Genomic DNA, 13402 nt, shown 5'->3' on the forward strand with positions numbered 1-13402 from the left:
CTTAATAGTAAAAAAAATTATTTATGATACATTTCCAGTATCATATATTATCATTGGGATGGGTGGAGGTTGTTTGTGTGTGATGGTGATGGAGGTGGGTTGTCCATTTAGTGAGGAGGGGGGGAATCAAAGCTAAACTAGACTCCATTTCAAAGCATAAAGACGACGCCGGCGTCTCCACATCCCCTGTCAATCTGCTGTGTCTGTCCACAGCTCAGTGAACTGAGGAATTAATGAGACATCAGACTAGCATCCCCAACACCATGCATGATATTAAATCAGGTAAGCACTGCACCCACTTTTCTCACAACCACCCATCTCCTTGTATAAAATCCAACCAGGTTATATTTGTGCCACAGGCTCTTTGCAGTCAATCTGGTATTATGAATGATTAATCCCAGTGTGCATAGCAAAGATAATTGAATGTACTTGAATGTTGACTTCTTGGTGGTAGCCTGTACTAATATCAGCTCGGATATCCATATGTGTACGAAGAACAATCGTATTACTGGTATACATGGCTTAATGCAGAGGCGTAGAGGCTTAGGTTGTATGCAAGCTTCAGGGATCAAGATATCAAATTAAAATTGAACACCTCCAAATAAGAATGTAGAATATGTTCAGGCAAGAGAGACCTTGCGTTGTTTTCATGTTTTGTAACTGAAGTCAACATAATTATTTGTAAAAAAAGAGTTTTTTAAGACAATTAAATACTATATTTAAATTTATATGATGAATGCACTCACTGCTAATTGCCTGATATCTGAGCACCCCTCCACTGTTGGAACATTAATAGAAAGAAAAGTCAAAGCTAAGTCTTTACCTGTGGGAGAGAATAGCATTTATCTCCACGGATGTCCAGACACTGGTGGAGGCAGCGGCCGATGACTCTGCTGACCCAGACGAAGCTGAAGAGGAGGATGAGGTGATGAATCTGGTGAATCTGAAACATGTGGGTGGAAGAGAATTACATTTTAAAGACAACATTATATACTGTATATATTGAAAACAACAAAAAACATTATAAATATAAATCAAAAGCAACAGCTTGGTCAGGATAACATTATTTTAATGCCCGGAGGAATCTTGTTGATTTAATAGTTATTGTCGGTGAAGACAGAGGTAAAAGTGTGTTGGAAACCTAAAAACTCTTTAGGATGTGCCACCAAACATTACAGGAATATATGAAACCAGTATATCCTCCCTTCCCTTCAATCATTCCTCTCATCTAGATCTACCTCATTCAAATTCCAACAGCTGAGCGGCCCGGCGCTGCTCAGCAGTACACATGAAGCAGCTCAGTATCCTGGTAGTGTTTAATCCTACAATGCCTTTGAAGCAGATGTGAATGTGTGAGACTAGAACAAAGTCTGCTTTATTTTATTTTTTTAAATCGAGACTCGCTTTTGACAACGTAACAGGAAGTAGGGTACTTCCTGTCCTGGAGTTTGCAGCAAAAAACACGAGGAAAAGTAGAATTCAATGAAACATTTCTAATTTGTGACGTTCAGCAATAGTTTCTCACTTTATCGGGGTGCACTGTCCCACACGGGATTACATAAAGGATGTCATTTGTAAAAAAAATTTCCACATTCAGCGAAGTAAAAGCATTTACACAAACAAAATTGCAGACCTACAGGCTCTCTCCTTACCCCTGGTAGGGTTCTCTTGGTGACAGCACAGCGATGACAGTTGGCAGCAGGTTATTATTTCACACATGAATTAATCAACTGCGACAGAAGCTGTGCAGCTTGAACGTAGACGCGTCCCTTACGTCTCCAGTCTGACAAAGACAGCCTCCAGCAGCATCCAGGGAGAGAGAGCAGTCAGTTCAATGGAAAACACCTGGGACAATTAGCTCTCTCTCCATGGCCCCATTTCCTGAACCCTCCCTACTCTTTCCTGTCACCAAAAGCAAATTGAATGGAAAAAAAATCCACATTTTTATCATGATTTTGTGACAAGATGAAGTAGTAGTGAGATATGGCATGCATTCAATTTACTAATTGGGATAAAATATTCTAAAGCCGAGATGAAAGAGCATTTTTCGAGCAGGTAGCGTTGGTATTGTGATTTATTTCAGGGTGAAACAGGCAGACAAGACTGAACGTCAGGAGGAAATTGATGTCGACATTGAAAAGCGGTCGTGTCGGAACAAACGTGAGGCATTACAGGGATGCTATTATTTTAAACGAGAGAGAACTTCCTGTCTGCTTCAAAAAACCTCCATCACCACCGTTCAGCGGTGCGGGCAGACACGCAGCTCCAACCGCACGAGGTGGGTTAATGATGACAACATGACAAACTGTTGTGGGGTGGCTAACGAATGGATCTCAGCTGAAAAGAAAAAAAAAAAAGATTTATAGGCGAATCTGATTGGTTGAAATTGGTTGGTGCATGCCTGTGTGTAATCCTGTGTGTTTGTTGTGTTTCGTAGGGAGGAAACAGATTATAACACAAGGTAATTGATTTTTTTATTAGCTTTTTTTAGCATACATATTATATAGCGGCACAATAAGATAATAAGATGTTTGTGATTTAGAAGGTTTAAAAAACAAAAAAAAAACAAGCCTCTGGGTGGAAATGGGTTCATTTGCATCTCCACACCTTCGCAAGAAGACCTGAATGAGTAATGGGGCCTCCCATCCCAGCCGATACCACTCAGGGGCCCCTTGAGCGTGGTAATCAACTCCCCACCGCTCCGGTTGAAGTTGGCGAGTGATAAACAGCAGAAGGCGGCGGTGTCACCAGGTTTTGCTCGTATCTATTTTGCGGTGAAGGAGGGCAGAACGCAGACAAATAAAAGTAAAGTAGAAACGAGTTCTCCGTCGTGCATCTGTGCAATCGTGAATGTTACCGAACAAACGTTGTTTATCGAGCCAACTGCAGCCAACTCTGTTATAAACTATCGCATGCAGCACAATCAAGAGTCTAACGGAGGAAATGACTAAGTACGGTGGGGTAATTACTGATAATTTTACATTCATTAAACCTCTATTCATGACCTCAATTATGTGCTAATGGCTCACTCAGACTTCCAATTAGCAAAATGGATATTTTTCACTATTTTTTCCATCACAAAGGACGACAAACTGTACTCTTGTGGAACTTCAGTCAGTTTCAAAGATAATTTTCACCATTTTTCTCTGCATTAATTGCACTCTAGGCCTTTTTCCACAAAATCTGTGTTATGAACTAGATTTTTACTGTCTTGCTCCAAGGCCCGTCTGAAAGGAACTGTGGTATTGAAATATTTTGGGAACATCTGGCGTCAACCTTGCCACCCATGTGTCTTTTACAGCTAGACCATTCCCTTCCCGCTCATTTTAAGCGAAACAGAGAAGCCATTGTCGGGTTCCAACCGATGAGCAGCTGGCCATCGCCACCGCAGACAATGCGACATAATAGCCTCTCGCCTTAGAATGGTACCTCTTGCCGAGCTGAGAGAGTAAATGTGGCTCAACTTGTGTTTAATGGGCAATATAAAACATTCAGAGGATGGGATGGAACACAGATAGAAGACCTGGGGTAGCAGGGAGTGAAAAAATCGACAGCGGCTTTACAGGATTTTTCTGAGGGGAAGAATGGAGACCCTACCAAAGCTTAGCCGTCGCCTTTTGATGATTTTCTATTGGATGAATTGAAAAACTTGGCATGTACTCAATACAGTCTTTATTATGCCTCCATGCTGGAAAAAATGTTTCTAGGTCACGTGTAAATTCCCCCAATTCATGTAATTTAATGTGTAGTAAGTATTAGGCTTTTATTGTGAAAGGTCAAGATCAAAACAACGTGATACTTCTGTGTTTTATTGTTTATCAATGACCATATATACTAATAGACATACAGTAGTGCTGCCATGGTTTGGATTTGGTTTTTCCAGTTTTATTTTGACAGATTTTTTTTTTAACTTCCTCCTTATAGTTCATTCTTTGCCAGCCATTTGGTGTTGTCTTTATTTACTGAGTTGGAGACAGGATATCACCCAGCTAGGATAGTATAGATGCTTGGCAGCACAGTTTATTCCAGGATATTAGACAACTAAATATCTTTATGTATAATATAGTATAATATGAAACATTAGCATCGATATTGTCTCAGTAAAGATATTGAGAGCTGGTTGCAGCTTGAGTCATAATCCAGCCTATCTGACACCTGCTTTACCCTGGGAGAAGCATCCTCTGTCTCGGCCTCTCCTATGGGGTTACAGCTTTGGTTTGCCGGTGATGTGTTCAACTATTGATCTGGCTGACTGCTCCCTATCTTTCCCAGTTATTACTGGTTTACTGCAGGCGTCCTGATGGGCTCAGCGGTTTCAAGTGTTGCGTTGGGAATACTATCTCTGCCATGCTTGGGGGAATTCAGCTTTTCTTTAGCAGAGAAGGAATGGATGAAAAAAAAATCTTTTTCATACAAAATAGTTTTCTATTAAATGTTCACTTAAAAGGCAATAATTCATCTCAGTAACATAAGAATGGAAGTATGAATGAAATATTCTGTTGTTCAATGCCAGGCATCCGTTTAAATACCGGCACAATATTCACTTTCTCTTTGGAAGCAAGCGCTGCATTTTCAACAGTAATTTGATAACCTGTTGTTAAAGTGGCCAAATCAGCAGCAGGGATTCTAAGTCATGCTAACAACATGACCTTGTGTCAATATCAATCCACCCTCCTACCGCTGTGAGTTGCTATATGTCAGAAAAAGATCTTGCTTAGGCCATAATTGATCCAGATCTTGATCTGTAAGTTAACATTTTACCCTGATCAAGTTGTCAGTTGTTGCAGTTCATTAAAATTGAATGATTTAGGTGGGAATAAAAGACCACGTGGCAGAAATATGCAGAAAATGACTGAAAGCGTGGATTAAATATGAAAGTAAAAAAGAAATCATTTGCATTGTGGTGTAGACGTCTGCGGATCCTTTTAACAAAGTCTATCGACCATATGGATCACTGGATACGTGAAGTGTTTTCGCCAAGCCACTCCATCCTCCATGAAAGGCTCCCACGATGGCCTTCTTGGAAACGGGAGCCCTAACCAAGTGTCATTAAGGCTCTGATGAAAGCAAATTGATTTCAGTGGCAAGAGGTTTTTTCCAGAAGGACAAGAGTCTCTGTGAGATTATCTTATACAAGGAAAAGGATGTGTTCCATTTATTTATTTATCTTTCCTCCCATAATGCACAGATGGTGCTGCCTCCTTCTACAATCCCTGTGAACCTGTGAAAAATGAGGAAAGGAAATTAGACCAAAAAACCGGGTCCCACTCTGAGTAATTGGTCGGGTTTTACAAGAGGCTGCGCTGAGCCGTCGCTGGGATTTAGGAAAAATACCAAACAGCAAATTAACAGTAAAGGCCATAAAAGGTGTTCCATCTGTGTTGGCTTTACACTTGTGACAAATTAGATGATTATTTCCAAATAAAAGTCTCAAAAGGTGCCCCTGACAACAGCCTCGGAGATCGACCTGCTCAAGAACGAGGCAACAACTGAGCTAAATGCTAATTCGCTGACGTTCGCAGGTATTGCACACGCTAACAATTTTAGTTTTCGCATGTTATCATGCTAACGTTTATTAATTAACAAAAACGCACGGAATGAGATGGATGGGAATGTCATGTACTGCGCAGGTCATTAGCCAAAATAATTTCAAGCTAATGGCACGAGATGAACAGAAATGGAATCATCAAAGTTATTAGAATTCATCCTGGGGGGAGCATTAGTCATCCGTTGCATATCTTGACTGCTGGATGTGTATATAAGGAACAATTAAAGGATAAATCAGTTTGTTTCTCCCTGCATTGATGGATCTGTTAGCGTAAACACAGCTATCTCAGATATTCACAGTTCATGCTCAAATTTCTTTCTGGTTTCACAAATTCCCCTTTGGAATGAATAATTATTTCATGAAGTCATTAATTATTAACTTCATCTCAACTCTCCTTTGCCAAAAATGTGAACTTAAAAGAAATTTAAATCCTCTAGATAGGGTGTGCTGTGGTGTAACAAGGCCTGGACGACTCATTCTGTCATAACGGTTGAGAACAGCGTGTAACTATTCAAAAGTACACGTCCAGACGTATTTTACAGCAAATGAAAGATGTTTTGAAGGTTGAAGTCTATAATAGCTTCATCTAGGAAAAGGAAAGTGAGTGCAAATAAAGGTAAAAACCCAAGAAACCTCAATGAATATCAAACGACTTTAGAACCAGAGAAGCTTATTTGAGAACATGACAGGGACGCGTACGCGGTGAAGATCGATTACGCTCATTAACTGCTTCAAACAGAAGAGCTCTGTAAATATCAACTGAACCGACAGTCAATAAAGACAAACTCGGCGAGTTCCATGTGTTGTATTTGTCTCCAGCGCTTAAAGAAAAAACTTGCAGCCGCCTTACGCGATGATCGATTGAGTCGCGGTTGCGAATTTGTCGCCACTCGGCCGCGTGGACAGATTGCTGTTGTCAGGCGGACCCTCTAATGATTTGACGCTGTAATATTCTCTTGTGTAATTGCTATTTGACAAAGTGAGGCTGAGCAGTGCGTTGGTCTCCACATCTGTGCGTGAGTTTGCAGAAATGTCTGCAAGGAAAGCATCGTGGTTCAAAAAGCTGGAAATGTAGAACTGTCTCTGCAAACAGCGGGACATTATTGTCGTTCCTGAAAACTGTAAGCAGACAGTCGATCAATTCACACTTTTATTCAAACCCCTTCCAAAATTCAACGGGTTTTCCCCTGTTTTATGTCCAATCTTGAGTCGTCATGGCATTTTTAATCTTCATACAGAAAAACAAACTAAAAAACAAACATAGTGAAGTAAATACGACTCCCACCTCCAAATGTTGGTTTATTTTTTGTTGTTACGAACGGACAGAAAAGTCTCCTTATAATTCAAGGTGTTCCTCTCCTGCCCGGCTTAAAATCTCGGTGCCTTTCCTTTTCCCCAGATGGTAGCCCCCCTGCAGGGCTCTTTGTAATCATGTAATCAATTCATTCACTAGATGGAACCTGCTTAAATCTCCCTTACCTCTCTGTTCTCCTTGGGGTGTTGAGGCCAACCGGTAACCGATAAGCCAAGGTGGAACAAATGCAACACATCCCCCAATCCTTCATCGGGAATCGAGCGAAAGACCTGAGGAACGCCACGGCGGAGAAAGATTGACAAGACTATTAACAGCGAAACGCCGCAAACGTGTGTGTGTACAAACATGCACATGTACACATATATGCTCGTGCAAACACGCTAAGGGCACATGTAGACAACTTCTATCTCTTGGGGCCTTTACTTTTCTCTCCCGGTGTGTGAATCACGGGGGTCCACCTGTCTGCGATGGGAGTCAACACACAATCTAAATGCAAATGGTTAACGGTTTCTTCTGTAGCCCTCAGCCTCCAAGGATTCCACACACTCCCACCAGACATTCAAACCTTTATTAGCTTAGAAGGGAGACGATCACAGGTACGATCAAATAATTAAAGCTGCATTTTGAAACCCTCTATTGTCGCCGCTTCTCTCTGAAGGGGGCTGAGAGTCTCCATCGCTTCAAGTCTTTGTTAAGTCCTCTAACAAAAGGCGCTTATTTGCTTGAGTGTTAATATTAAAGGCCCAGTGGATATTTCACATTGTATATTGTAATCATCTTCCCTGTGACTTGCTTTTGTAAGAGTTATTCCAATACGTATTTGTGTCTCTCCCTTCTTTGCAAGCTGGAAGAAAAGCTTAATTACATTTTAATGGTGGTGTAGGCATTTAACCTTTTCTGACACCAATATATTAGCCGCTCTCCTTGTTCAATATGAACACCAGGGAATATATCCTCAGAGCAAGACCAATTACTGGTGGCCACTCTCTACTCGCTCGCTCATTGTGTGACGAGTCCGACACAGAGGAAGCTGTTTCTAGTGGGTTTAATATCGAGTTATCTCTAATACTTGAGGTAAAATTTCTTTTAACTGGTAATTAAGGTGATTTCAAGACCCCGACTGGGACTGGAGCATGACGATTCCAACACTTCTTTACGAGATAGGATGATATAATCTGTCAGGAAGTCTGGAAACAGACGCTGGTGGCGGCGGCCGATGACTCTGCTTATGATTGGATGCATAACAGCAGTATGAAAGAGAGGTAGAGACAGAAGCATTTTTAAAAAGACAGCAGAGAGGGAGGGTGTGGCAACTTTTAGAGGGTTTAGAGGGTAATTATGCAAAAATATAAAGTTGTGGAAATAAGCCTCGTAAGGCCTTATATGAAAGTAAAGGTTGAAATAATAGCTCATATATACCGAGTTATCAAGTCGAACGCTGCAGGCATTGAACTTCTGCTCTCAGCCTTTTCTTTTTGAATAATTCCTCACTTACTGCATTAATTATTCCCTTCGTGGTGCTTCTGAAAACACACACACACACACACACACAGGAGTGGGTTATAGAGACGCTATTGTGTGAAAACAAAAATGTATTGATTTTAGCGCATTCGCCTTCTGATGATGAGAGACTGTTTATGAAGTTGAATCTGAATGCTGGGAGGGCCCGCCTCCTCCTGTGAAGTGTTTTCTAGTTTTATTTCTTTTGTTTTTTGACATGCGTCCCCAAAGACAGCCAGAAATGCTAGCTTAGTTAAAAAAAAGCTACCAGAGGGCAAGAAGCAGTGACGAGAAAAAGGAAAAGAAAAAGAGTTTAATGTACTTTGAAGCACAAGGAAGACAAACCAGATTGTTGTTGTAAAACTGCTCAGACGTCTCGCCGTTAAGCGTCCCGCCACTTCCCTTAAACAACTCAACGCGTCACCAAAAACGACTGATCCACCTCCAGGCTCTATCAACGCATTGAAATGGAAGCCCCACCCTTTTTTTTTTTTTTTTTTGTGCACGGTACGCATTCCTGTGTCGCGCATCTGTCAAATAAAAAAAAAAAAAAGGGAGGGTATCCTCCCCGAAGCGTTTGCAGACACCTCCATCCAAGGACAAATCAATTAGCGTTGAATGACAGGCAGATGGTTTTTTTGAAGGACGTCTGCACCTGTGCCTCAGGTGAGAGGCGTCGGAGGTAACTGTCAAGTAGGATCCTCGTCTGAATGATTCTCCGATGTCATCCACGCACTCGCCCCCCCCCCCCCCCCCCCCCCGAGAGCCTCGGCTCATATCACACGCCACAAACAGGGCAGCTTCCAGTCGGATGCAAAAAGTCGTTGCCGAGAGAAGAGGAGGGAAGAGGAGTGAATATTTCATATCCATACTATCAAACTGAATCCTTGATAAGCGCTTTTTTTTTTTAAATTACCCCAGGTGATGCTAAAGAGGCTCCACGGAAAATGTTGAATATCTGTGCAACTAGATTGCAAGACTGGAAGGGTGGGGGTGGGGGGATTGAAATGCAAATAATTCACAAAAATTACAGGAAAAAAAATATATCAAAAGGAGATCGTACGTCGCATTTCTCAGCGGTGTAAGCCGGCTAATCTTTTTTTGCTAATCGCATACGTACAAAGGGAACGGCACATGAAAGCGGCTAATTAGGTGATTCTTCCAGGCGTCTTTCATTTTTGCCTTCCGACTGATGAGATAACAGGCTAACCAAATTAGCCTAGCTGCTTATCTGTAGGTAACCAGGACAACCATTTGGCTTGTTAATAATTGAGGTACAGGATGGGGGTGGGGGAGGGGGGCGGGTGCAGAGGCGGCCATTTTTGAGACGCTGTGACTGATGGGAGTGATGGAGAGCCTGGAAGCTGAGGGAAAGGCGTATCACTTAAAAGAGCTATTGTTTCCCATTGAGCCATAATTAAAGCACACAAAGACGCAAGGATGTGGTACACATGTGGCTAGCATCGAGAGACAAAGCGCTATGGACCAAAATGCAAAGATAGGAAATCATTAATTATAAGACACAATGGCAACCTTAAAAAAAGCAAAACAAAGGAGATTGATTTTGTATAAATTCAGTCCCCTCTCTCCGGGACCGTCGCTAGCCTTTTCACGTAAGCAAAATTCCAATTAAAACGACAAGATATTTGGGATCCTGAATTCACATGTGGCTCATATATCTTCTCTAGTTGCTATCAAAATATTCCCCTCACTTTATTAAGCAGGCAGGATGCAATCATGGAAATGGACTCTGCCAAACGGATCCCAACGCCGGCTAATTGAGATTCATGGCTTTAAACTGCAATCAGATAGTGTGATTAAGTCTTAGCTTGTCCAGATCTTTAAATCACAGCTTCCCCCTCCCAGCGCATCATCCTCTGATAGCCCACGTCTCATCATTTCATTATTAATCTCTCTTTGTTTTGGAGCGCTGTTGCTCCCTCGAGGGTTCAGACTTGGTTCATGCTGTAAATGTAAATAACCTATAGCCACTCTCTGTCTTCGGCGTGTTTGATGCATGTTGTCTCAGTTGCATATTGCAAATATGCTTAAGATCACAATGACAAACGTACCAGCGTGCACACCTACTCAGGCTCGAGTGCGTTTGGTCACGTAGATCGGTGCATGTAAAACAAGACGAAATACAAATAAATACTTCAGATAGCAAATTAAAAAAAGGGTAAGAAATTTATTTTTGCAGATATTTGTTGAGACTAATCGTGATTTCAAGCTTTTCTGTGTTTCCGTCTAACTCATGGAAGACGTCATTTTGTCTACGTTTGCTCACAGTGTGTACAGCAGTACCAGACAAACTGATGTATGGACCTTTGCCACGTGTTTTGGATTGGGCTTTCCAAAGCACAGATTGGACCAAATTACAATTACAATTACCAGCAGACTGACCATCCAACAGGATGACATTGCCATAGAGTGCTGATTGCAAACCGGCGTCCCGTGGGCCATACGATGCCCGCCAAAGCGCCCCCTTTGGCCCCTCGGAATATCAGCGAATTCAGATGCAAGGATCTAATGTTATGGCTTTGGTCCATTCTGACAGCGATCGTCAATTAGTTTGCCAATCTCGGACAACTCGATAAAAAAGTCTGTATTGCGGAATTGGATTATTCCGCACTGATTTTTTTTTCCAACTCCTCTCCATTTCTTGGATCCTGAATCTCCCAGACTGGCCATCCTCTCCAAGAGCAGGAGGTTTCTCGTCTGTTCGATGCAACAGGCATAAGAAGGTGAAACGTTTATGGGTTAAAGGTAGAACGTTACAAATACGCTGTAATTATTCTTTGGACAGCTTCCACATGGCGAATCCTCAAAATGCAAATACTCTCTCATATTTTGCGCATGTTAATAGCCGAAATGTTTGTGTCTCTGATTTGCAAGTGCAATTTCCAGTAGATATTGAAGATACATCAACTCTAAAAAGCTGCCTGCATCGTTACCAGGAAAAGGGAAGTGACCTTGCCTCGCCATAACAGCTTAATCACTGTTGACCATTATTGAGAGCCCGAATCGCCAGTGATCAAAATTTAAAGCTTTAATCAGCATCGGGCCTGATATAAACGCAGGGTTGACGATTGAAATAGAGTCAGCATCCACAAAGAGTGTCTCTTTTTACGATGGCACTGAATCAAAAAGGAATTAACCACTTTGCAAACACAACATAACTGTGATGGGCTGCGGATAAATTAGGATTAGGAATTGCCATCACACTGCATACATGGATCATTTTCGTTGCCATCTGGTTTTATTGCCCCCCAGTGAATGACGAAATGGAGGGTCTTCTTTTTTCTTTTCTTTTTTTTAGCGAACAGTAAGTCCTACCACCTGTCCGGTCAAATGATGTCATCTCCAAATGGAAATCTCCCCACATTTTTGCATTGTATTTCATCAGATTTATAAATACAACTCGAGCCAGCTGCGCTACTGAAAACGCAGGAGTGTCTTTTTGGCTTCCAAATGCTAATTAAATCATAAATTTAATCTGGGCACGATAAAAAGAGCAACATCCCATATCTACAATCAGGATAGGTGGAGTGGAATTCACTAGAAAAAAGGGAAGTTCATTCATCTTGACTCTAAGAACATTCGTCTGATGGCTCATCACGGCCAAACCTAAAAATAATTTCACTTCCAGTCGTTAACCTGGAAATTAAAGGGTCTTCAGGAAGTAGACTCATCCCGTTGGACACTGGAGTATTCAGGGCATTGATTTTGCTTCTATTTCACCATCCCAGATGCTGTCAGAAAAGAACGCTGAAGTCATCACACCGTCATCGACCTTGACTCCGGCGTGACTTTTTACGCAACGTTTGAAACGCGCGTCGTCTGCAATTGAGACGTTCCTTGTTCCAAAACCACATGAATCACAAAGAATCTTTTTTTGGGTTTGCTTTGTTACCCCTGTTTTTCCTCCATCTGTGCTCTCAGAGCCCAGAATGTTTTCTCTCCCCGGAGTGGCGGCGATCTGAGCGACAGACTCGGTCTGCTGCTTGCATAAACTGTCAGCGCTGAGGATTGTGTGTATTCCCAGATCAAAGCCAGGCCTGTCTGAGCAGCTGAAGTGCCCTTAATATGTTTGCCTCGGCAGGAGGATCCGCAGGCTGGTTCCTCACGTCTCAATGCTGCTGCTTCATGACTGGAAAAAGATGCTTTTTCTCAAGGGGGACCGATTAAAAGGCCATAACTGCTTTCAATAAATATGTAAAACATTACTGTATGTGTATTTTTAAAATGCCATTTAACGCTAAAATACTGTTTCAATACACATATATTGTACTTGATTATTAGATTAATTATAATGTAAAGCTGTCCAGTTAGTTTGGTAAGTTAGCAGACTAGCCAACTAGTTCGAGTCCGTCTTGTCTTGTCATACCAGGTTGTACCTCTAGAGGGGGTAATCCGATGGTTTAAGTTGAAAAGTGTGAACTCTGACTTTATTTTAATAAACAAAATACACTCACTAAATATTCAAGTGTCCTTTGATATTCCTTACATAGTGTTAAACTCATTTTCACCGAAGGCCGCATCAGCATAACGGCTGTCCTCAAAGGGCCAGATGTAACTAATAAATGTAACTAAATGTAACTCAATGTAATGTAAAATTCATGTAACTACTCTTTAATGTTAAGTAATTCTGAATTTATCACTTATTCAAGTTACAAGCACTACTGTTTGCCTATTGCTCTGCTATAACATCTTATTATATATCCTTTTTGTCAATGTTAAAACGGGCTTAGTTACTGCATGGTGGGAAACGTAGTTTTTGGTCAAAGCACACTTGACCTACTTATTTTTAGACACTCTGACCTTTTATGCTCTCGCGGGCCACATAAAATGATGTGGCGGGCCACATTTGGCCCCCGGGCCATGAGTTTGACACGTGTGAGTTAGTTTCTTTACTAACTTACTTTCTACTCTTGATTATCAACCCATTTTCAACCAAATTGTTTACCTATGTGGTTCGGTTGAAATAATTTTTTAATGCAACAAGTAAGATGAGGGGTCGTGTCGTAATACACATATAT

At 41.5% G+C, this 13402-nt stretch overlaps 1 protein-coding gene across 1 annotated transcript in view; it reads right to left on the reverse strand.

Moving 5' to 3' along the window:
- The window catches only part of LOC137589047 (glucoside xylosyltransferase 1-like), a 123764-nt gene that overhangs the window by 97381 nt on the left and 12981 nt on the right, over positions 1-13402 (reverse strand). The window contains exon 7 of the mRNA XM_068306451.1: positions 824-943. Coding sequence (XP_068162552.1) covers positions 824-943 — 120 coding nt within the window. The remainder of the gene's footprint in view (positions 1-823; positions 944-13402) is intronic.

The sequence above is a fragment of the Antennarius striatus genome, chromosome 22 (genome assembly GCF_040054535.1).
Source record: "Antennarius striatus isolate MH-2024 chromosome 22, ASM4005453v1, whole genome shotgun sequence".
Classification (NCBI taxonomy): domain Eukaryota; kingdom Metazoa; phylum Chordata; class Actinopteri; order Lophiiformes; family Antennariidae; genus Antennarius; species Antennarius striatus.